At 61.4% G+C, this 23,853-nt stretch overlaps 1 protein-coding gene across 2 annotated transcripts; it reads right to left on the reverse strand.

The window, feature by feature from the left end:
• Positions 1-1,194: 1,194 nt before the first annotated feature.
• On the reverse strand, positions 1,195-23,252 carry CLPTM1L (CLPTM1 like). 2 transcript variants are annotated; one of them, XM_069492841.1, is made up of 17 exons: positions 22,884-23,252; positions 22,468-22,568; positions 20,408-20,597; positions 18,812-18,957; positions 17,777-17,855; positions 14,564-14,681; positions 14,240-14,334; positions 12,154-12,238; positions 10,933-11,036; positions 9,905-9,970; positions 8,783-8,833; positions 6,512-6,594; positions 5,612-5,646; positions 4,544-4,599; positions 4,421-4,465; positions 3,599-3,714; positions 1,195-1,789 (listed from the first exon to the last, which is right to left on the reverse strand). In XM_069492841.1, exons 1-17 carry the CDS (start codon positions 23,043-23,045, stop codon positions 1,705-1,707), a joined length of 1,617 nt encoding a protein of 538 aa, XP_069348942.1. In that variant the 5' UTR covers positions 23,046-23,252; the 3' UTR covers positions 1,195-1,704. The 2 variants fall into 2 exon arrangements, with proteins under 2 accessions (XP_069348942.1, XP_069348941.1); XM_069492840.1 differs by having other exon boundaries at positions 18,812-18,960; positions 22,884-23,079.
• Between the last annotated feature and the right edge of the window lie 601 nt (positions 23,253-23,853).

The raw sequence follows: 23,853 nt of genomic DNA on the forward strand, positions 1-23,853 counted from the left end.
TGGTCACTGGCGTGTCCTCGTCCTTGTGTGCGTGGTCACTGGCGTGTCAGGATGTGCCGGGGGAACCCTGACAGGGCACAGCCAGCCGCGTGTTACGAAGCTGCCTCCATTCCTCCAAAGACAATCCCAGGTGTGGAAAGAACCCACCGGAAGCCGGTGCTTGGGAGCCCCCGGGCAAAGGCTCTGGCTACGTGTGCACGAAGCCCAGTGTGAGTTTTAAAAACGTTCCATTTTCCTGATGTGCCACCGTGCCCACACACAGGCTGCGAGCGCCCACCCAGGGGACCAGGTGCACCATGTGAGGCTGGTTCCCAACCTGCCCATGGCCCCGTCTCTCCACCGTGTCCCTCGGTCCCAGGACCTGCGAGTCACAAGCCCTTCACACGCTCTCTGCATGGGCCTTAAAGGCCACCGACAACACACGATTCTAAGTGCCTGATTATAAGACCATGTGTTTCTATTAGCATTTTAATTGATAAAACTAAAAAATAGCAACTTGAAACCAATGTGTTTTTCTTTCAAATCACCGACATTTACAGCACACCTGTCATCTAGTGATTCCCTGACAGGCACCTGGATTTGGTTTTCAGTTTGAACAGCTGGAATCGTGCATCTCGTCCACGAGAGCTCGGCCCAGTATGTGTGTCACCGCGGCCCACGGGGGACAGGCCTCCTGCGGCCCCCAGGCCCAGTGCCGGCTCACACAGGGCCCGGCCCGGGGAGGAGAGGGGCTCCAAAGGCCGAGTTTGGGGGGCAGAGCCACAAGCCTGTGCGGAGACGCAGCCGTGTTCCACAGACACGCGTTCGAGCTGATGAAGGCACACGCTGAAAACTGCGCTCTCAAGAATGTAATCTCACTGAACACGATTAGACTTCGCTGCCCACCAAATCTTGGCATTCTCCACTCGTCTTTCAAAACACACCTTCCTGTTCCACCTTTCTCTGCGTCTGCCCAGGGCATTTCTCTTCACAGAGACACAACTAATCCGATCGGCTACGATTCTGTGTAATTCAGGCTTGAGTGAGTGAGGCCTAAGTGTCAAGGGCATTCATGATTCAAGGCTTGGAGCAGCCTCTGTAACTTTTCTCTTTTTAATGCATAAATAAATCTACATTATGTGTTAATTCCTAGAAAAAGGTCAAACTTAAATAAATATCTGATGTACTTTCCATATCCTACCAGGTCAAGAAAACTGTCACAGCCAGAAAAATTTATTTTAAAATAGAAACATACATAAAGCTTTAAAACAATCAAACTCTAAACAGAAGGGGAAAAGCCATCTGATCCCAGAGTCCATATGGAATGAATCTCCATATGCATTTGAAATTCACGTAAGGAGCACTTAAAAAACAACTTGCAATGGAAACCCCACACCTCCCCGTCTCCCGGGGCTCCCGGCAGGTGCTGGCTGCGGGGACAGGGCACAGCCCACCCCCACACTCCGGTGCCGGGAGCTGCCCCCCAGCCCAGGTGACCAGCAGTGCCCGGCTCCGTGGCCGAGACATGTTCACACGTGGCATCGCGATGCTACCAGCACCTTCCAAATCCAGCAGGAGGGGAACCCGGGAGACGTACGAGAAACGTTCAAAGGGATTTTGGCAACGCAGAAGACGTGACGTCCAGGAGATTCCACCAAAAGCTTCCAGAATACTCAGTCGACAGCACAAGCTCTGCTCGGCCGGCAGCCCGGCGTCCAGCGGCGTTCAGTCCGCGTGCGGCTTCTGCGCGGGCTCCTCCCCGTAGGATTCCCCGAACTCGTTCACTCTGCTCTTATCCACGGGATAAAGCCTGCAAGGACAGACAGGGCGGGTCACAGCCCACCCAACCGGAGCTGTGACCACCTGCGGGAGAAGATGTGAGTCCTGACTCACTTTCCAACAGCGGCACGCTAACCAGTCAGTAGGAAAAAGGCGAGGCGGCAGGGTCTGCTGCCTCCATGGGGCTGAGCAGCCCGGTCCCGGGTCTGCCGGACGGGCAGGCGGATGCCGGCTCTCGGCAGAGCAACCTGGCAACACGGGAGGGCGCTCAGGGAACCGTAAAACTACGGGGGCTCGCACGACAGCGCAGCGACAGCTCGTGCTCACGGGGCTTCCCAGGCCACGGTCCGGCCGTGAGCATAAGTGACTGCTCCCTTCAACCCCGAGATGCCCCAGAGGGCCTTGCCGATGCCATCCTGGTCACCGGCTTGGAAACTGAGGCACGACGGATCGGCACCTGCAGCAGGGAGCTCTACGCAGCCAGACGAGAAAGTGAGGTTTCAGCTTTACAAGCGGACCCGTCTCCCACCGTGAGCCCCGGGTCCCTGCCCAGCAGCGTCCGCAGGTCTGGAGCGGGATGCATGTCACGGACACCTCAGAGAGAACCGAGGTTTCCGGGGCTCCCGGGCGTGGGAGGACCCAGGCCTGAGAGGGGACCCTGCAGAACGACTGCGCCAGGCCAGCCGCGTCAGCTCACCTGGGCGCAGTCTGGGGCAGGGGGAGCCAGGGACCTCGGGGGTTCCCTAGCCGGTGCTCGCGGAGAGCAGGGCTGAGCGGGGCGCTGTGCTCACGTGAGAGCAGCCCTTCCCTTTCAGAGACAAACGCTGCCCCTGAAACCGCACAGACTGTGGTGGGGGAACCCAGAGTGGGCCACGCGGACGTACAGAACATCTGGAATAAAGAGTCAGAGAGACCCACAGAATGGTGCCAGCATGACGGGGACAGAGGTTCTGGACGGGCTGCAGGGCCTGAGGCTGCACATGGGAGGGCACAGCTGCTCCGAGGCAGCCCACCCGGGACCTGGGCAGGGCCCCCCAGGAGGGGCTGTGTGGAAAAGACCCCTCAAGGCAGGCACCGGGGCTCACCACGGCACGGAGAAGCCCCTCCCTCTACCCCAGGACCCGGGACCTGGGCGGGGCCGAGTGAGCAGCAGCTTGTGTCCTTGCGGGGCTTTGAGGCTGGTGGCCTGGGCCACGGTGCCTCCCGGGGAAGGCCTGCCCCAGGAACCCCCGCCGGACCCCCATGCACAGCGCAAAGGGGAGGCCAGACACCCCCCTGGAGGGGATGCGGCTAGAACACTCTCTCGAAGGCTTTTCCTTGGCTGACGGTCCTCACTCCAAGGACCGAGCTGGGAGGGAGACGGGATTTGGTCTCGAGGCCCTGGAGACTGGCTCGTGAGGGCAGCTGGGGCTCAGGTGGGCGCGCTCTTCACAGGCTGCTCCCTGCAGGGCCGGGGGCCCGGGGGCCCAGGGGGCCCAGAGGCTGCTCCCATTGCTGGAGACCCGAGCCCAGTGTCCGCCGGCGGGACACGCAGGGCAAGGCTGAGCCCTTCGGGCTCCCCTGTCTCTGCTGCAGCGACGACTGCGAACGTGTGGACAGTTCAGGGGCAGAAACGTGCTTGTCTGAGAACAGCGCAGACGGAAACAAGCAGGTCTAAAGGTCTGAAGCACAACAGCGAGACGGGGACGATTTCTCGCCACGTCACAGCCCTGGCAACCGCAACCCAAGCTCCAGGCAACACAGAAAAGCACCCGCCAGGTGTCTTTCTGCCCGATGGATAACCCGGCGCAGGCGTCTGTGAAACACAGCAGCGCGCTCAGACGCGGACGCCCGCACTCACCAGCGCTGGTAAAGGTAGACCAGGAACACCACGTCGTCCCGGAAGCAGGCCAGCCGGTGCGACGTGGGCATGGTGATGATGAAGGCGAAGACGTCGTCGATGAAGGTGTTGAACGCCTGCAGGGCCGGGGGATGGAGATGAGCCTGGGCCTACCTGTTTTGTGCGCGGAGAGAGCCGAGTGCGCGACAGCGACACGCAGCCCTCGTCCCCGGCTCCCCACAGCGGCAGGAAGTGCCAGGTACTGTGCTGTCCCCGCCCGGCCCCACGGGGCTGGCCTGGGCTCTCCGCGTCCCGAAACCCCAGCCCAGAGCAGAACCACCCGAGTGCCGCACTTTCCTCTTGGAGCCCACAATTTTATTCCAGAAAACTGGCGCCGCCTCGCAGTTTACCTCAGCCCCCCCCAACCCCGCAGCATTGAGGCACCTCCGGCCCCACGCGGAGTCAGGGCGCCACCCCGAGCTCTGCAGGCCGGGGCTCCCTGTACCACGGGGGGCCGGAGCCAGCCGGACTCCGGGTTACTGGGCCAAGGGGGCTCTGTTTTTTGACACAGGTTGCCAAGAAAGAACATGGCTTTTAACTCAAAATACCTTGTCACTAGCACAGGCAGAGAACCATAGTCTTTCGCTGCTTTTTCACAGTTACTCTCTGGCTTTCATATTTTTTAAAGGAGATCCCTGAACATTTTTCAACTGTTCAACAAAATCATGGGCTACCGGAAGCGTTCTGGGTGGAGCCGACCCCGGCAGTGGTGTTCCCTGGACGGCGTCTCCCAGCCCGCCTTGCTCACGAGGAAACCCGACCCTCGCCGGGCGGAGCACTCACCTTGTAGGTGAAGGCCTTCCAGGGCAGATGCGCCACCGACTTCATCTGGGACAGGGAGAGAGCAGAGGTCAGGCGCGGCAGAGGGCACACGCGCCACCGTCTGCCGGAGCTGCAGGGCCTTACCTTGTAGTTCACAAAGAGCTGGGGCAGCATGAAGAGGAAGCCGAAGGCGTAGACTCCTGCGGGGAGAGAGGGCACACGTGGAGGGTGGCCCCACGCCCACGGCCCGCGTCTGCGCATGTCGGGCAGCAGCCCACATCCAGACTCCGGAGAGTCTGCCTTGGTGTCACGGAGCTTTCCGGCTGGTAAATTTGCCAAGAGTCAATGACAACTCGGAGAGTGAAACTCTTAGGACTCAGCGTAACCCTTGCCCACAGGGTTCAAGTGTGTGCCAGGCACCGGAACCTTCTGGGCTGTGTCCTGGGGGTACAGGGGGCAGCATGGGACTCACACCCAGGGGCACGGCAGTTGGGGAGCCGCAGTGCCGCATGAGATGGACGCTGGCCCTAGGGCTCGCGGGCCGCTTCCCAAGGACATCTTGAAGCTGTGGCCAGGGCGGTGGCCCAGCGGGGTACAGGCTGCACACGGCCCCTCGCAGCCCAGCGCACCCCAGGACACCAGCGCCAGGCGCAGGGGCCCCGACCTCCTGCACGAGCGCTGGCGGGTCTCCGCGGGGCACCTGTGAGAGCAGGACGCCAGGTGCTGCACCTGGCCTGCTCTGAGGCGCCAGACGTGGGCGGGGCTGCCTAAGGCTCCCGCGGACCCGTCTTCGTGCAGAAAACAGACGACACTTGCTCAGCGCTGGACCAGCCACACTGCGGCGGCTCTGCACACAGCCCAGGTGCACGGGGGCCGCCCCACCTGGGTGAGTTCACCCGGTGACATTCACACCACGACAAAATGGCCTTGTAGTGCACTCTCAGACCATAACTGCGTCGTTAGGTGACACCTGCCTGCGCCTGCGCTCGGCTCCAAGCCCAGGGCAGCCGCTGTGTCTGACTCAGGCAGCCCTGGCACCTGCAGCCCAGGCGGGCCCCTGTGGTGCGCGTAGGGCCCCAGGGAGGTGGTGGACGGGGCCCATGGGGATCAGCCTCGAGTCACAGGGTGCCACCGCGAGGGGTCACGAGGCAGGAACGATACAGGCAGCATCGCTGCCAACGCTGTCACTGAGACGGGGACAGGGGGACTCACCATTGACAAAGCTGTTGATCAGCCAGGAATACCAGCTGGAACGGAAGAACAGCTGTGAGCACTACAAAAGCCCAACCTCCCAAACCATCTACTACCTGTGTTAAACTGACGAAACTTGCGTTAAACATCCTCTTATAAACACCCACGACCTCGTGGGGTGGGGGCAGTGCCTGTGTTTCTCGGGCTGGAAGACCCCCCAGCCCCCCTGCCTGGGACACTGAGCCTCCGCCCGCCCTCCGCTGCCCAGGCTGTGCCTCCAGCCTCACGCCTGCTCCTGAGGGCGCACGGCCCCGGGCCAGACCCGTCCCCGTCCCACCGCAGAGAGGAGACTGGGCCAGAGCCGTCCCTGTCCCACCGCAGGGAGGAGACGGGGCCAGAGCCGTCCCCGTCCCACGGCAGAGAGGAGACTGGGCCAGAGCCGTCCCCGTCCCACCGCAGGGAGGAGACTGGGCCAGAGCCGTCCCTGTCCCACCGCAGGGAGGAGATGGGGCCAGAGCCGTCCCCGTCCCACCGCAGGGAGGAGACGGGGCACAGAGCCGTCCCCGTCCCACGGCAGGGAGGAGACGGGGCCAGAGCCGTCCCCGTCCCACCGCAGGGAGGAGACGGGGCACAGAGCCGTCCCCGTCCCACCGCAGGGAGGAGACGGGGCACAGAGCCGTCCCCGTCCCACCGCAGGGAGGAGACAGGGCCAGAGCCGTCCCCGTCCCACCGCAGGGAGGAGACGGGGCACAGAGCCCGCCGTGCATAGCAGCAGGGCGGAGCTGGGGGAAGCCGGGGTGTTGTCCCCACCTGTACCCAGCACTTGCCCCAGCGCCGCGGCCCGGTCTGCTCTGAGCTCAGTTACCAAGCGGATTTTCCGGGTGAACAGTGGAGAGGCGTGAGGTCTGCGGGGCGCCCTACCTTTTATACTTGATGTTCAGGAGCGAGTAGACGGCGCCCCCGACGCAGAGAGGGTACAGCAGGTAGGACAGGTACTTCATGGCCTGCCAAGGGACAGATGCCCAGTGAGACACGCCCACCTCAGACCCTGCAGGGTTTTCACAGAACGTGGTGACATCGAGCGAGAGGAAGGCAAGAAGCCCCTGGAGCAGCGGAGCCGCTCGGGGCAACACGGCACTGGTGGCTCGGCCTCACCACGCAAGGGCCAGACCACAGAGCGCACAGCGCCAAGAGCAGGCCCCGAGGCAAACCGTGGACATCGGTTAACAACGTATAGATTCTGCCTCATCAAAAACCAACAAAACAAACCAACCATCCTACAGCAGATCAACAAACGTCATGGGAAGAAATCTGAAGACACTTCCGAACCGTGTACCGAGATCACCTCTAAGAATGATGTAGCTACGCTGCTAACTATGTTTACTCTGATTTGAGCTTTATCACAACCTCAATAAACACTGGAATGTAAACTGATGACCATTAAACCAAAGAACTAAAACCATTCCTGTGCAGAAGAAATGTTTTACTACATCACACCGAAACTTCCACCACCCAAGGGCAGCGTGGAAAAGCCGCTGCCCGCGATGCTGGGCCCGTCCTCCAGGCCCCGGCCGCCGAGCTCTTGGGGACAGCAGGTCGGCTGGCAGCAACCACAGCAGACAACACAGGAATGACCTGGGCGCCTGGCGGATATCGTCTTACAGATGACAGTAACATTCCCAACGGGACTGGGGACAGAGGCGCAGCTTCACCTACCAGGCCTGTCCCTGCGAGTCCCTTTCCTCCCAGTGAGAAACTTAAGTTTGCAGGACTCACTCCTGGGATCCCTGCTCAAGGTGGGCTGAACATAATTCCAAGGAAACAGCTTCCCCACTGAGTGTCCCAGCGAGGACGGCACCTGCTAGGTGTCCCCCCAAACAGCTTCCCCACTGAGTGTCCCAGCGAGGACGGCACCTGCTAGGTGTCCCCCCAAACAGCTTCCCCACTGAGTGTCCCAGCGAGGACGGCACCTGCTAGGTGTCCCCCCAAACAGCTTCCCCACTGAGTGTCCCAGCGAGGACGGCACCTGCTAGGTGTCCCCCCAAACAGCTTCCCCACTGAGTGTCCCAGCGAGGACGGCACCTGCTAGGTGTCCCCCCAAACAGCTTCCCCACTGAGTGTCCCAGCGAGGACGGCACCTGCTAGGTGTCTCCCCAAACAGCTTCCCCACTGAGTGTCCCAGCGAGGACGGCACCTGCTAGGTGTCCCCCCAAACAGCTTCCCCACTGAGTGTCCCAGCGAGGACGGCACCTGCTAGGTGTCCCCCCAAACAGCTTCCCCACTGAGTGTCCCAGCGAGGACGGCACCTGCTAGGTGTCCCCCGAAACAGCTTCCCCACTGAGTGTCCCAGCGAGGACGGCACCTGCTAGGTGTCCCCCCAAACAGCTTCCCCACTGAGTGTCCCAGCGAGGACGGCACCTGCTAGGTGTCCCCCGAAACAGCTTCCCCACTGAGTGTCCCAGCGAGGACGGCACCTGCTAGGTGTCCCCCCAAACAGCTTCCCCACTGAGTGTCCCAGCGAGGACGGCACCTGCTAGGTGTCCCCCCAAACAGCTTCCCCACTGAGTGTCCCAGCGAGGACGGCACCTGCTAGGTGTCCCCCCAAACAGCTTCCCCACTGAGTGTCCCAGCGAGGACGGCACCTGCTAGGTGTCCCCCCAAACAGCTTCCCCACTGAGTGTCCCAGCGAGGACGGCACCTGCTAGGTGTCCCCCGAAACAGCTTCCCCACTGAGTGTCCCAGCGAGGACGGCACCTGCTAGGTGTCCCCCCAAACAGCTTCCCCACTGAGTGTCCCAGCGAGGACGGCACCTGCTAGATGTCTCCCCAAACAGCTTCCCCACTGAGTGTCCCAGCGAGGACGGCACCTGCTAGGTGTCCCCCGAAACAGCTTCCCCACTGAGTGTCCCAGCGAGGACGGCACCTGCTAGGTGTCCCCCCAAACAGCTTCCCCACTGAGTGTCCCAGCGAGGACGGCACCTGCTAGGTGTCCCCCGAAACAGCTTCCCCACTGAGTGTCCCAGCGAGGACGGCACCTGCTAGGTGTCCCATCAGCTTCCCCACTGAGTGTCCCAGCGAGGACGGCACCAGCTAGGTGTCCCATCAGCTTCCCCATTGAGTGCCAGCCCTGCGGACCCTGCTACTCAGGGTCTCACTCGCCGTGCGTGCACACCCCAAACCACCTGTCACTCACCTGAGTGTCGTACTCCTCGGTTTTCCTCTCAGATTCACTGTAAGTGCCAAACTGTTGTGAAATTCAACACAGTAACGTTAATCGACTCAGGAAGGGGATCCCAGCACAGCTCAGCTGACTGGGGAGGGTCACACGCGGCTGTGAAGCTGACAGTGTCACGCCCAGCTGCACTGGCCCGGCTCCCCGTGCGGGAGCGAGACTCAGGCAGGAGCCTGCGGCCAACCCACCGTAGGCCTCCCTCCTGCCCTGCAGGGCCTCAGGGCACGCAGGTCCGTTCCTGGGGCCCAAGAGGGTCTTACAGACTCCCTGCTGCCTCCCCCAGCCCCAGGCCCCCACCACACCAGGGCTGCCTGCAGGCGGAAGTGTCCCATTGCGGCTGTTCCGCTCCTGGGGGCTGCAGGTGTACACGGTGAAAACACTTCCGTGTAGGGAAACGTTTCTGACACTGCTCCAATGCCAGCAAGGGGGAGGAGTCTCGGGGTTGGTGCTAAACTACAAGACGCCAGGTTGCGCCCACCGACCTGTCCCCAATCTCACAGCCTAGAGAAGTGGGCACCGCAACCTCTCAGGGTCCCACCTCAGCCCAGGTCCTCCCACGGGACAGCAGCCCTGCGAGTGTAAACTGCCGGCCCCGGTGTCCAACCCCAGCCCCGATCTGCCCAGGAGACTTATCGATAGGTGGGGACTGGGGACAACTGCCCCTCAGCAGCAGCAGCCACTGCGGGTGGAACCGGCGGGACTGCTGCCCCGACAGTCCCCACGACCCTGGGGCCAGGCGGAGCCAGGCAGCCCCACACCCCTCAGCGGGCTGTTGTAGGATGGGGCTGGGGCTCTGCTTTGAACAGCCTCACAGCCGGGCCCACGACTGGCGCAGCCTCAGGAGGATGAAGAATCGCCCTGTCGAGCACGTCCACGAGGACCTGCGGCGCCCGCAGTGTGCCACCCCCGCGGGGGTAAACAGCAGGATTACGGGGCCACCTTCCCTCGGAGGTCAGCACCCAACCAGGGTGCGACACCTGTGGGGCGTGAACAGGCTGGCCGGGAAACAGAACACGGACCACGGCATGGGTGGGAAGATGACAGCGTCCCAGAGAGGTGGCTGGGGCCACGGCAGGAACCTACCTGCAGCTCGGGTCTCAGGCCCCTCCAGACCACAGTCATCTTCAGGGCCTTCTTCACCTTCCACAGCTGGGGAGAAACAGGGGTCGTGTGTTTCAGATCCCAAGGCTGAGGGGAGCCAGGGAGAGCTGCTTGGACAGCAAGGGCCGGTCTCAAGCCCAGGCGCAGACCACTCGGGCCACCTTGTACACCCCGCTTGGCCGCCCCTGCCCTCTGCCCCGACCCTCAGCAGGCCGTCTGCTCTGAGCCACCCTACCTGCCCCCACACGGCCCCACCTCCTTCCTGGGGTACCCGGCAGGTCCCAAGCCTGTTTCTGAACTCTCTGGGACCCACCCCACTTCCCCCTCCCCACACTCTCGGCCGGCATCACCTGCTGCGCTCAGGACTGGCCCTGCCTGAACTTGGGACCGTGGAGGGTCACACCCACCGAGCTCCCCCAGACAGGCGCTGAGAGCCACGGGGCCAGCACCCACAGTGGGACACGCAGAGCCTCCGGGTCTGACTCGGGCTCCCGTTCACGGGTGGTGGGTGCGCAGACGCCCCGAGAGAGACCGGGATCCCACCCTGCTCTGCGCTCCTGCCCCCACCCCCGGATGGCCCCCAAAGGCCTGGCTCCCACGCCCACCCTGCCCCACGAGGCTCCCTTCGGGAGTCCCCAAACCACCAGGGCCAGACCAAGGGCACCAAGTGACCTTAGCTGCTGTGCCTCAGTCTCCAGCAAAGCACCAGCTTCTTGACGGCCATGGCAGGCGCTACGTGGCTCTGCTCTGCCGCAGCAGTTTACCAAGTGCATGAGGACATCTGGCTTGACGGTGACCTCGTCCGCAGACGCCATCACAAAGGCCACCTCTGCCTCCCTCTGCAGAAGCTCTAGACAGCAGCCACCTCCTGTCCCTCGGCGCTTCCAGAACACGGAGGCCGCCGGGAGAGCACCGCCACTCCCGCGCACAGCTCTGGGACTCCGAGCACTCGTCGAGCGCCAAGGTCCCCAGGTCACCTGCCTGGCGCCAGGGCAGTGCCCGGGACTCACCTCGATGGCGGCTCCGACGCCCGCGGGGACCAGCACCAGCAGGCTCGTCTGCTCGTCCAGCAGGAACAGGAAGATGACCACCGTGCTGAAGCAGCGCCAGAGAACTGCGGCGGGAGGCCGGGCTGGGGGGAGGTGCGGGCAGCCCTGCCCCCGCCGCCCGGGAAGCTTGGTGCCCCCCCAGTCCTCATCACCCCATTTGAGAAGGAACAGTGTAGACCCTCGTGCAGCTACAGAAAACGTTCTCACGAGATTATCAGAGGCCACAGAACCGACCAGACGGTCTCAGGCAGCCCCGTGAGGGGCGTCTGACCACGCTACAAGCACGCACAAGCAGGCAGAGGACACGCAGGGGACGGCTGGCGGGCACTGCCAGGTTTTCTCGTCCTCACCGCACCCCGTCCTGCTTTCCCTGGGGTAGACGCTTCTTCTAAAGCTGCGCTTCAAAGACCACTCCCGCTTTTTAAGGCCTTCCTCCCTCAAGGGCTACGTGCAGGCCGGGGCAGCAGAGCCCGGAGCCAGGGGACAAGCTGGTCATGGCCATACCACTGTCTGCCGCCCACCCCACCTGGGACGCCCGAAAGGCCGGGGGCAGGGGATTCGGGAGGGAGGCCCTTTCCCCTCCCAGGACAGTAGCACAGGACAGAGCCCCTGAGCCCTGGTGACACCGTGGGGTCACCCGAGTAGCCAGGACCACCTGGGACCACCCACTTGGGCATGTCTTTTCCATGTGACAGAAAGAAGTTTTCTTGTTGGAGACACTTGCTCAGGGCTGGGCTGACAGCTGCCTTCGCCCCCACGTGCCGCCCACCCTGCCCGCCCAGCGTCCGTGTGCTCAGCACGTGCGACCACCCGCGGGACACACCTGGGGCCCGAGTGCGCGGAGCACAGCCAGCCTGGAGGCGCCAGGGACGCCGGCAGGCGCATGGGCCCAGCCCTACCTCAGGCCCACGAGCCCCCAGGCAGGTCGGAGAGGCGCAGGCACCTGGCTTCCCACTGCGCAGGCCAGAGCCCACGCTCACCGAGCCTGACCAAGCCCTGGGCCGTGTGGCCGCCGGCAGTCACGCCAGGATCACTGCGCGGGCTCGGGACGCCTGACCTAAGAGGCCTCCCCAGAGCCGACCCAGGGTGGCGTCTGCAGCGCTCGTCACCACAGTCGCAAACCGCGGCTTCATCTAACTCCCGAGACCGGCCCGCCAGCAGCAAGTGCGGTCTGGCCCCTACCTGCCTTCGTGGACATGCCGATCATGCTCTTCTTTTTCTTCCAGAAACTGATGTCGTTTTTAAAGGCCAGGAAATCGAAAAGCAGCTGGAAGAGCAGACGGGAAAGCAGCGGGCATCTCAGCGTGTTCTTGGCCCCGCGCCCCGACCACAGGGGCGCACCCAGGCAGACGCCCACACCGGAGTCCACACCTCCAAGCGCCCCATGCGCCCACCCGCCAGCTCAGAACCGTGGGACTCCGGGGTGGCCTTCTTCCGGGGCCCTTCTAAAATGCCCACCTTTGACTCGGATGGTGGGGAGGAGCGCCCACAGGGACGCTGGGATGTTCACTTTCCACCCTGATTCCTCGGAGCACGTGCTGGCCAGGCACGCCCTGCCCTGCCCTCAAGCCACTGCTACTCAGGGTGGCAGCCTCCTGCTCACAGCGTTAAAAATGCACAAGCTCATCCTTAGAGACACTTTCTTTTTCCTTTTTAAGAGACAAGGTCTGGCTCTGTGGCCCAGGCTGGAGTGCAGTGGTGTCATCATAGCTCACTGCAGCCTCCAACTCCTGGGATCCAGAGATCCTCCTGCCTCAGCCTCTCGAGTAGCTGGGACTACAGGAGCCACCACCACGCCCAGCAGAGACACTGCCCTTGTAATACAAATCAAGACTTGATTCCCCAACATGGTTTTGTAAGTTTTAGCTTGACTGGCAGCCAGACTCCCAGGAGCTCAGAACCAGCGCTGACGGCATGGCCTGGCGCCTTCTCACCTTCCCACCCTGGTCAGGAACCCCGCCTGCCAGCCATGACAGCTTCCTCCCAGCTGCTCCAGACTCCCTGCACAGAAGTGAGGGCACGCCAGCCCCCACCTGCGCACGTATGAAGTGAGGGCACAGCAGCCCCCACCTACACACGTATGAAGTGAGGACACACCAACCCCCACCTGCGCACGTATGAAGTGAGGACACACCATCCCCCACCTGCACACGTATGAAGTGAGGGCACAGCAGCCCCCACCTGCGCACGTATTAAGTGAGGGCACGCCAGCCCCCACCTGCACACGTATGAAGTGAGGGCACGCCAGCCCCCACCTGCACACGTATGAAGTGAGGGCACGCCAGCCCCCACCTACACACGTATGAAGTGGGCATGCCAGCCCCCAGCTGCACACGTATGAAGTGAGGGCACGCCAGCCCCCACCTGCACACGTATGAAGTGAGGGCACGCCAGCCGCCACCTGCACACGTATGAAGTGGGCATGCCAGCCCCCACCTGCACACGTATGAAGTGAGGGCACGCCAACCCCCACCTGCACACGTATGAAGTGAGGACACGCCATCCCCCACCTGCACATGTATGAAGTGAGGGCACACCAACCCCCACCTGCACACGTATGAAGTGAGGGCACGCCAGCCGCCACCTGCACACGTATGAAGTGGGCATGCCAGCCCCCACCTGCAGTTCTGTTGTCTGTGGCTTCAGATGCCCACGGCACAGTACAATAAGATATTCTGAGAGTGCGACAACAATCGTGTAAGTGTCATTACAACGTATGGCCCAAATTGTTCTACTGCCAGTATCGCTGCTCATCTCTTACTGTGCATGGTTTATAAGTTAAGCTTTCTCCCAGGTACGCACATGTAGAGAACACATAGCGTACACAGGGTTTCATATTGCGCAGGTTTCAGGTACTCGCTAGGGCTCTTAGAACATGTCCCCAGAGGATAAGGGGACCATGGGATATACACAGAACTGATTTTTCAAATCTTGAAGTTATGCAGAATTTATACAATGAAATAATTTAGTAATAAATACATTCATCATTCTCACTGAGAGAGACGCTGCTCAAAGCATTTTTGATCTTCTTTCCGAAACCGCCCCAAAGCCAGCCAAGGCCAAAGTCCTGGAGGCTGTGGACACGCTCTGTGGCCCCGGGAGCCAGGAGAAAGGGCCGGGCTGCTGTGCCCACACTGCTGGGCGGTGGGAGGGTGCAGGGCAGCCTGCGCGAACCCCAGGCCCAGTGACCCAGCCGGTGCAGGCGCCAGGGAGCCTCCCCACCACCTGCGCCTCCCACGCCCTGGCCTGGGCACACGGGACAACTCACGTGGAAGGCGGCGACAAAGAAGGTCAAGGCCAAGAAGTACAAGTTGGTGTCCACGAAAATGCCTTTGACTTCATCGGCGTCCTTCTCCGAAAACCCTGCAGGACGAGACGCACCGTGAGGGGCAACTCCCACCGCCCCACGTCCCAGACGGTTCCCAACGCAGAACATGCAAATCTCAGCAACAGCTAAGCTTCCCTTGACCGAAACTGTGGCATTTCACACATCACATTCTTAATAAACCAAATTTCCACATAATCAACCAGGTCATTTCCAGACAGACAAACGGGAGACGAGGCGCGGGCGAGCCTGGGAGCCGGCACGCACCGAACTGCTGCAGCGAGTACACGGCGTCCTGCATGTGGATCCAGAAGCGCAGCCGCCCCAGCGAGACCTTGTCGTAGGACACGGTGAGGGGCAGCTCCGTGGTGGAGCGGTTTATCACCTGTGTGAGGAAAGCCACACATGAGAACACGCCACCACACAGATGGGGTCACGGCTGCCAGCGTCTCACTGAGCGAGTCTAGTCGCCCGCGGCGTCCCCGCACAGCCCGGACACTGCGCCTCTTCCTGCTGCCCAGGCCACCCACAGGGCCAGGCCGGGCCAGTGACCCCCACCGCCCCCTCTCCTGTCACACGGAGTCCTGTGGGGAGAGGACGGGGCAGGTTCCTCTCTCCACCCACCTGAGCCCCACGTCCCTTCTGACCGCACCCCCCCAGGTCAGGGGCACGAGCAGCACCCCACCCATCCGTGTGCGCCCCTCCACTCTCCCAGCCACACGAACCCACTGGCACCTCGCTGAGCAGAGGGCAGGGGCAGAGCACGGCCTGGAGAGCTGCAACACCTGTCCTGGGACCAGAGACCACCTGGGGGACACCCACAGCCGCAGGGCACACAGGCCAAGTGCCCTCGGAGCCTGCAGGATGGAGCACGGGCAGGGGTGGATGTGGGGACACCAGAGAGCTCCAGGAAGAGGCAGCACTTGGGCCCAGCTCCTGAGGACGCACAGAACTGAACGTGGGGTCAGGGGGGTTCAGGAGCAAGCGCTCGGTCTGGCAGCGCATGGGGCCAGGCCCAGGGCAGCAAGGTGGGAGGGCATGGGACGGGGTGCACAAAGGCAAGCCCACACCCTACAGCACACGGCGGTGACCACCCCCAGGGGTCCAACACACGCACAAGCGCCACGTTCCACGTGCTGGAACCTCCAGCGAAGCTGCACTGTCCAATCCGCCTGCCCTGACTCACGCCCTCGACCCTGGTGGAGTCGGCAGCCAGCATCATGCCAGGTTGACCAGACGCCAGGCCTGGGCATCCCGGGCACCGCAGCCTACGCTGGGGTGCCCCACGCAGCACACTGGCATCGGTGCAGGGGGCAGCAGGCCTCTGGCAGCCCTCAGGCCACCAGGCCTGTCGGAGGCCCCCAGCAGGCCATGCCCGCTTCCTGCTGGCACTTGGCGGCTTGGCTGTTCTGCAAAGACAGCATCCCCTGAAACTGGCTCCAGATGAGACAAAGCACCAGTGCGGCAGAAGAACGTGGCCAGGGAAAAGCCGGCCACCTGCACACTAGTCCCTGCGTCTGTGCATGGGACTCTCCCCAAACCACGCAGCGTGGGCTACGACTGGGAGGTGCTCTGCAGACACTGCCTGGAGCCCCAGCCAGACAGATCTGTAGACAGACGCCCAGGACGTCAACCCACAGCCATCCTCTCATGACCCAGCGTTGCCCGACTGCCCGCAGGGAGCCAGCACCACGAGGCCTTACAAAGGGTGACCTGGGTGGGCGCACTGCAGTTCACAAAGCACCATCTCGTGCGTTTCAGCAGAACCTGGAATGACCTGAGGTTTGCAAACAGCACGAGGCACACTCCAGGAAACAGAGAAGGGAACCAGGGCTGCAACGGGGCCGCTCAGGGAGGCGGAGCGCCAGCCAGACCTGCTCGCCGGCCGCCGGCTGCCCCAGCCCCAGCCTGCAGGCTGCGTAGGGGCAGGCGGAGCTCCAAACAGCAGAGGACCCCGTGTGAGGGAGCTCTCTCAACAGCGGGGCCAGGCTGTGGTCCCTGCACACCACCGTCAGCTGGAGGTGGCGGAGTCCGGGCAGGCACGTAAGCAGCCAGATGCCCGGCGCTGCTGACCAGCTGCACACCCTGGCAAGGTCCCCGCTCGCCCTGAGGCTGTGAAATGGGGATGCATCTGCTTCAGCTACCAACAGCCGTGAGAGAACGGACACACGGCCTGGCTTCCAGAGAGGGCGCCCAACGGACGGCAACGGCTCGGGGAAGTGAGAATCCAGCTCTTTGCTCCCACTTGACCCTGGCCTGGAGGTCACATCCTAACCCCAAACAACCTCACCTGTGAAATGACAGCACCACCGCTCCTCACACGACTGCTACAATGGTCACAATGCGCTTAGCACAGTGCCCGGTGCACAGTGACATGAAGATTAACACTTTCATTACTCTCACGATCAGCCAAAGGTCGGCCACACTCCAGCTGCTCTCAAAGCAACCCTGGGGGAAAGGGGCGCCGTCGCTGCCTGAAGCCACGAGGAGACCAGAGTCCGCAGGGTGGCCACTGCCCACAGGCCTCTCAGCCTCTGGGGCACCAGGAGCCACAGCTCCAAGGCAGGGCCTGGGTGCGGGACCAGCCCTGCGGGCGCAGTCTGCCCAAGATGCTTTCCGAACTGACCCGCGCCTCACACCAGAACACACACGCAGACGCCGTCTCGCACGGCACTCGGGCACCCGCACTTCACAGGCTGTGTTTCGAGAGCCTTTCACTCGGGGGCTCAGAGGGAGGGTGTGGGGAAGACCCCTCACCGGCCAGTGGCAAACCCAGAACAGGCCCAGGTCCCAAGATCCTCAATGAGGACTCATAGGTCTGAGGGCAGCATGCCCACCGCAGCCAGAGCTCAGTGCCAAGCTTCGGAGACTGCCCCAGCAATGCTGAAGGCCGGGGCAGGGGGCAACCACCGACTTGCCGCGGGCAGGGCCGGGGCAGGGGGGCAGGGGACAGCCACTGACTTGCCGTGGGCAGGGGGGCAGGGGACAGCCACCGACTTGCCGTGGGCAGGGGGGCAGGGGGGCAGCCACCGACTTGCCATGGGCAGGGCCGGGGCAGGGGACAGCCACCGACTTGCCGTGGGCAGGGGGGCAGGGGGGCAGCCACCGACTTGCCGTGGGCAGGGCCGGGGCAGGGGGGCAGCCACCGACTTGCCGTGGGCAGGGCCGGGGCAGGGGGCAGCCACCGACTTGCCGCGGGCAGGGCCAGGGCAGGGGGCAGCCACCGACTTGCCGTGGGCAGGGCCGGGGCAGGGGGCAGCCACTGACTTGCCGTGGGCAGGGCCAGGGCAGGGGGCAGGGGGCAGCCACCGACTTGCCGCGGGCAGGGCCGGGGCAGGGGGGCAGGGGGCAGCCACTGACTTGCCGTGGGCAGGGCCGGGGCAGGGGGCAGCCACCGACTTGCCGTGGGCAGGGGGGCAGGGGGCAGCCACCGACTTGCCGTGGGCAGGGCCGGGGCCTGGGCAGGCAGGAGCTGCTCACCATCAGGTCCTTCACCCGGTTGCTCAGCTGGTCGATGAACAGGATGGGCAGGTAATGCACGGTCTTCCCCAGCTGGACCCTGCGGCAAAGCACGGTTCCCCGGTCAGCAGGACGCCTCTCACCCGGGGGTGAACTCGACACGTCCAGAAGCCGGGTCCCCCTGAGAGAAAGCCCACCCAGCACCACCTTCAGCGGCTTCTTGGTCCCAGTGGTCCCATGACACAGCCTCCCAAACAGAAGAGTCCAGCAACACGCCCCTGCGCGAGCCCCCCGCCAGCACGGCTGTGGCCACAGGCAGGACAGGCCCCCGTGGGCACTGGGCGGTGGGGGGACGACAGAGCCCGGGGCCTCCGCGCATGGACTCAGGGGTCCCGTAACGCAGAGGCAGACCACCAGCGACCACCCGCCACCCGCGCCTGGCGTGCCAGGGCTGCAGAAGGGCAGGGCAGCTTTTCACTGAGTGACCCTTTTGCACCTTTGACGTTTAGCCACGTGTATCACATATTCAAAAATTAAAATTTTTAAAAAGAACACAAAAACCCGGTGACAACACCACGGGCATTACTGATGGTGCAGAAAGGCGGTTCTGAGCGTGGCGTTTGCAGAGGTTGTGCGGCGGCGGGTGGACAGAGCTCCCCAGAGCGCAGACACAAGGTAATTGAGGTGGCCAAACACGTTGATTTTAATGCTACATTTAACTAATGACAACTGATACTAAAGCAATGATGTAATGGTGAATTTTAAGTAAATTTACACAAGTTGAGGTACAGAAAGGAGGTGACGAGGTGCACGGTGCCCTCCTCTTGCCAACAGAAGCCCTCCCGGGAGCAGAGGGCAAGATGGATGCATTCGAATGCCCTTCGTCTCCCTCCGATCCCTGGTGGGAACCTCGGTCGGCATGTCCTCCGAGAGGCGGGGGAGGAGCCGGGCCCAGGCGCCGGGTGGGGTGCAGGCTTGCCTGGGCCCGTGGCTCCCACCCCTGCCGCCGCGCCACCCGCGCCACCCGCTCTGCGTGGGCCTGGCAGCGGCACTCACATCTTCATGTACCGGTGCACGTCGGCCGGCAGGGAGGACCCGTCGAAGACGAAGTTGTCCACCATCACGTTCAGCGTCAGCCTCGGTCTCCAGTGAGAAACCGGCTCGTCCAGGGCGCTCGACGGCTTCTTCTCTGCCTCGATCTGCTGCTGAAGGAGGAAGACAGAGGCGGTGCTGGAGAGGAAGGTTGTGCCCGAGGGGACCCGGGCAGCAGGGCCATCGGCACCCTCACTGTGCACAGACTGGCCGCCCCGATGGCCGCAGGGGGGGAAGGAGCCCACTGGGAGGGCACAGGGACCCTGCGGCTGCCAGCTCCGCCCCACCCTCACTGCACACCCGCCTTCCTCCTCTCCTCAGGAGCCGGGGGAGCCGTCTTGCAACATGTGGTCATGGATGGCACCAATCCCTTTTCCAGGGCGCCAACCTCAGCAGGCCCCCCTCTGGGACCCCGAGGAGAGCAAGAGCCCCGTGATCCTGGCAGCAGAGCGAGTGAGTCTGGAGCTAACTCAGCCCTGCGGTGCTAAGGAGACCAAACAGGAGACGGCGTGCAAACCAAACGTGTGAGGTTGTCTGGGAAGGGTGGCGTGGAGGGTTAGGCATCGATCTCGGTAACACTGAATTCAGAAAAGAAACTCTGACGGGGGTCCTTATTCCAGATCTGATAAACTCTATGAAACAGTATTTCCTAAAGACACACTATGATAATTTAATTGGCTGCGATAATTTACACCGAAGGCGGGTCTCCAAACAGAGCAGCAGCTCACGTTTATTCACACCGCTACGTTCCAGAAAGGGCTCCACGCACTACACGTCCACCCCTCACGGCCTCAGCACGCCTGGGAGGAGGGCCACGTCCCCACGCGAAGGGACAGGGAAGCAGGCGCCAGGTGCTCTTCCCACGGACACACGGCAGGAGTGCAGCCCCCGGACAGGCCAGAGCTGGCGCTGGCAGGGTCTTCAAAACCTGCCCTCAACCCCAAGGTGTTTGGAACAATCTCACGGCCGAGTCCTGAAAAGCCGCCGTCTTCCTTCTTTTGTAAATTATCTCAACTTCCAGTCAACACACTCGTAGGTATTTCCTTGTTTCACCCATGGCCCCATTAATGATCAATCACGATTTCCAGTTTTTTTTGCACATAAAGCTCTCTACAGAAGTATGAAATATAACTTGTACATATACCTTTTCAATAATTCTGAGAATAAACATCCGACAATAGTCCAGTGCCACACACAGTGCAGTCTGAGCCCCCCCCAAGTGACAGCTCCAGGTGAGAAGGGTGTCGTGAGCTCTGCAGGACCCAGCGGGAGGGGACAGGTGCTCCCCAGGGACTGGGAAGGCCCAAGGCCTGAGACGGAATCTAGACAAAGAATACTAGTCATCACTTAAATTGTCCCCAATTTGATGTAAAATTGACCTGCAAACCTCTGGGAAATTATTCAGCTGAAAGGAAGAAATGCATGCCAGTGACATCCACATGGCTTCACTTTCCAACAAAGCCACTACAGCCCTTGACCTCAGCCGCCCGTGTGGAGAAACACGTAGCGACTCTCAGCAGGAGCACAGGCTCCGCTGCCAGCAACAGGGAAGACCCTCACCTGCGCGGCAGGCTCCCCCGTGAGCAGGTTGATCTCCTCTGGCTTGGGGACCATGTAGGTGGTCAGAGGACTGACGAGGTGCACCTGCTTCCCGTCGTGCCACGGCAGGATCCCGGCATGGTGGAGGAAGATGTAGGCGTACAGCGTGCCATTGTTTCTTGTTTTCTTTGGTACAGAAACATTAACTGTCCTGAAACAGAACAAATTATCATCTCATCCACACACACGTCATATTCTATGTCTATACACACAGAAACCGCTCAAACAGCTTCACAAATAATGTTGTTTCAAGTCAACTAACTTTAGTTCAGAAGTACTAAAAGTGAAACCCACCTGCCTGTGACTTTACTGCTAATCCTGAGCGCAGATGTGTCCCAGGGGTGGGCGGCTCTAACTGAAAGAAGGAGCCGGCACTTCCTGCCTCCACTTCACCAGGCTCAGAGAGGTCCTAACTCGCCCGAGGTCACAGGCTAAAGTGGCCAGGTGGAAACTGGCACCCGGGCCTGGCCAGGACACCGGCTGGTTTCCACTAAACAACACAACGTCAAAGCCACAGGGGGAAAGCTCGACCCCAGTCTCACAAACCAAGTTCAGCCACATATGCCACATGCGCTTCTTCCACACCACTGGAAACGATCAGAAACGTAATGTGGGTAGTTTCTGGGGATACAATTTTTAACAAAGATGGCAGACTCTTAGCCACAAAAGACCAACTTTCAGGCCTCTGGCTGGCCCTGACTCTGCCAATATCCTAGAGTCACACCGGGTAGAGGCGCCACGAGCTGCTGTGTCTCCACCACCCGGCTGCTCACTCGCACTGCCCGGCTCCGTCTTCCCGCTGCACTAAGCACACGCCTCCGCTGCTTAGGATTCGTCCTTCCTCTTCCTCCCTTTACAATCTCATGGCTGAAGTTCTAAGTAATTCCCGCTGCAGCGGGACACAAAGGAATACGGACACCCCAGCACCAAATATAAAGAGCGTGGCTCGGGTACCACGATGTCTGACGGCTCCGCTCAGCAGCGGTCGAGGCTTTGCCCACTTCCCTGGGGGCGCTCCTGGCGAGATGCACCCTGAGCCGGCCAGGGCAGCTACAAGAGGGCCAGCCCAAGAGCACTCACTCCTCTCCTCCTCCCACCTATCTGTCCTCGCTGACCAGCACAGGGCCTGACACAGAGGAGGCAGCATTCACACCTGTGAAACGCAACCCAACACAGACACGCCCTCAACATTTTTTAAAAATGTGGCTGCTGTAAGTGGAAGCTGAACGAGCTGCACTTCCTGCCTCCAGGTCACAGGGCTCAGCAGCCATAACTTGCCCGAGGGCTCAGGGCCGGGGTGGCCAGGCGGAAACTGGCACCCAATGGCCGTCCTGCTTCCCCTCCCCCAGCACCGCCTCCAGCTGTCCCACCGGGGCTGCCCCACAAGGGGCACTTACTCCAGTACAAAGTCTCGCAGTTTCATCACTCTCACCTGACACTCCCTGGGCATGAAGAGGAAAAAAGCAGACTTGCAAGAAGCAAATGTTTAAAATTATACTTGAGTTTAAAAAATTGGAACCATATGTTAGATGTAATTTTTAAAAAATTTTAAAAAGTTACTCTACATATTTGCACATTTTCTGATCTACTCTAACATCACATGTCACTAATGATTTTCTGCAAAATTGTTTCCTCCATCCCATCCCTTTTCCTTTACAAGTAACTTACATAAACTACTTCCACCAGGAAAAGACCAGTTGTTCACAGCTGTGACAACTCAGTTCTCTAGCACAGCATCCGAGTGTGACACCTGCTTCCACTGGAACCACCGCCCGCCCCTGCTGCTGTGCGTCCCACTGCCGTCAGACACTGGCGCACGCTACTTCCGACATTACACCTGCACCATCTACTTTCAAGTCTGAATGTTTACATGCCAAGTACAGATCTCCAGTTAAAACATTCCACCACTTTCAAGACATTAGTGAGACTGCTTCTCCAAGGTAGACGTAACACTAACTCTTAAGCAATCCACACATTAATAACATCTACCGTGTCGCTGGTTCTTTGTCCTGCACACATACCTTTCAAATTTGGACTCCACGTCAAAGTCTTCCACGTTCAAGACTAGGTCGATGTTGTTCTCAGCACCAAGGTTGGACCGCGTGGTGGTGTACACACTCAGCTGGAAAGGGGCGTCAAGAAAGTTAGCTCGGCAAGGCTCCAGGCAGAACACACCCCCCCAGAACAGCCACGCCCGGGAGCCGGCGGCCGCACGGCTGCGGGACGGGGTCAGGTTCCACCCCCGTTCCACGCAGCTCGGGCCTGGACAGGACGGCGGGTCTGTTGTGCCTACCGCAAAGGAAGAGCTGCTAAAGCGTGAAGCCGGCAGGGGACCGACAGGGCAGCAGCCAGACCGAGCCGGGGCGCCTCCCACCCGGGGTGACCAGAGCCCGGCCGCAGCGCCTGCAGCCGGGCGCGAGGACAGCCCGGCGCTCACCTGCAGCTTGGGCCGCCGCGCCAGGTACGGCTGGATGCAGTTGGCGTCGCCGGCGCACGGTCGGGTGTAGACGATGCCGTACATGACCCAGCAGGTGTGCACCACGTACACCACGAACACGCCCACCACCAGGCTGGTGAAGGAGCTGCGGCCGCTCCACATGGCGCCGCCGGCCCGGTCCGCCCCGCGCCCAGCCGGCCGCCGATCACGGGAGAGCCGCCGCGCGCCGCCGCCACCGCCGCGGGGAAATCAACGCGCTGCGCGCCGTGGGCCGCCGGCCGCCCCGCATGCTCCGGCCGCCACCCGACCTGGCGCCTCGGGATTCGCCGACCGGAGCGCCGCTTCCGGGCCCCGCCGCCCGCCGGAAGTGGACGCGCCGCGCGGCCCCCTGGGAAGCGGCGGTCCGGCTGCGCACGCGCACGTCCAGTGTGTGGCGCGGTCATTGACGTCACCGCCTGCGCCGCCCTCCCAGGGTGCCCTGCGGGAGGTGAAGCACCACCCCTGCCCAAGAACCCCGGGACTCCCAAGTGTGGTGAAATGTTAACATTTGGGTGTTAAGGAGAAAAAAACCCACGCTGTAAAGTAATTCAAAGATGTTAATCCTTTTTCTTTTTTTGTCGTCAATAAGAAATTTACTTGTTTTAAAAACATCCAAATGCTGGCATTGTCCAGAAAAATTTAACAGGTTTATTTATAATTGTTATAAAGTTGAACTGCTGAAACTTGTTCACTGAAACATTTGACTTGCATTAATGCTTCACATCCCTGCATTTATATTAAAAATTCACACACAAATGAAAATGGAAAAACTGCCAGTACCTGATTTCTGTCCCCTGTTTTTCCACTCGCAATCATATACTTAGGTCCCTTTTGACCCCATGAGGGGGAAAAAAATCTAACATTCAGAACTATCAATAACAGGAAGAAGAGAATTTAACAGGAAGAAGAGAATTTTTTTTTTTTTTGAGAA

Source organism: Eulemur rufifrons, chromosome 17 (genome assembly GCF_041146395.1).
Source record: "Eulemur rufifrons isolate Redbay chromosome 17, OSU_ERuf_1, whole genome shotgun sequence".
In the NCBI taxonomy this organism is placed as follows: Eukaryota; Metazoa; Chordata; class Mammalia; order Primates; family Lemuridae; genus Eulemur; species Eulemur rufifrons.

Excerpts from the sequence above, each read along its gene's own strand:
- CLPTM1L (XM_069492840.1), bottom strand. The coding sequence starts at position 23,045 with ATGTGGAGCGGCCGCAGCTCCTTCACCAGCCTGGTGGTGGGCGTGTTC. Across the intron at positions 17,856-18,811 it reads GTGCACCGGTACATGAAGAT|GGTCCAGCTGGGGAAGACCG; the intron begins GTGAGTGCCGCT and ends GCTTTGCCGCAG. Across the intron at positions 8,834-9,904 it reads GCCTGAGACCCGAGCTGCAG|TTTGGCACTTACAGTGAATC; the intron begins GTAGGTTCCTGC and ends ATTTCACAACAG.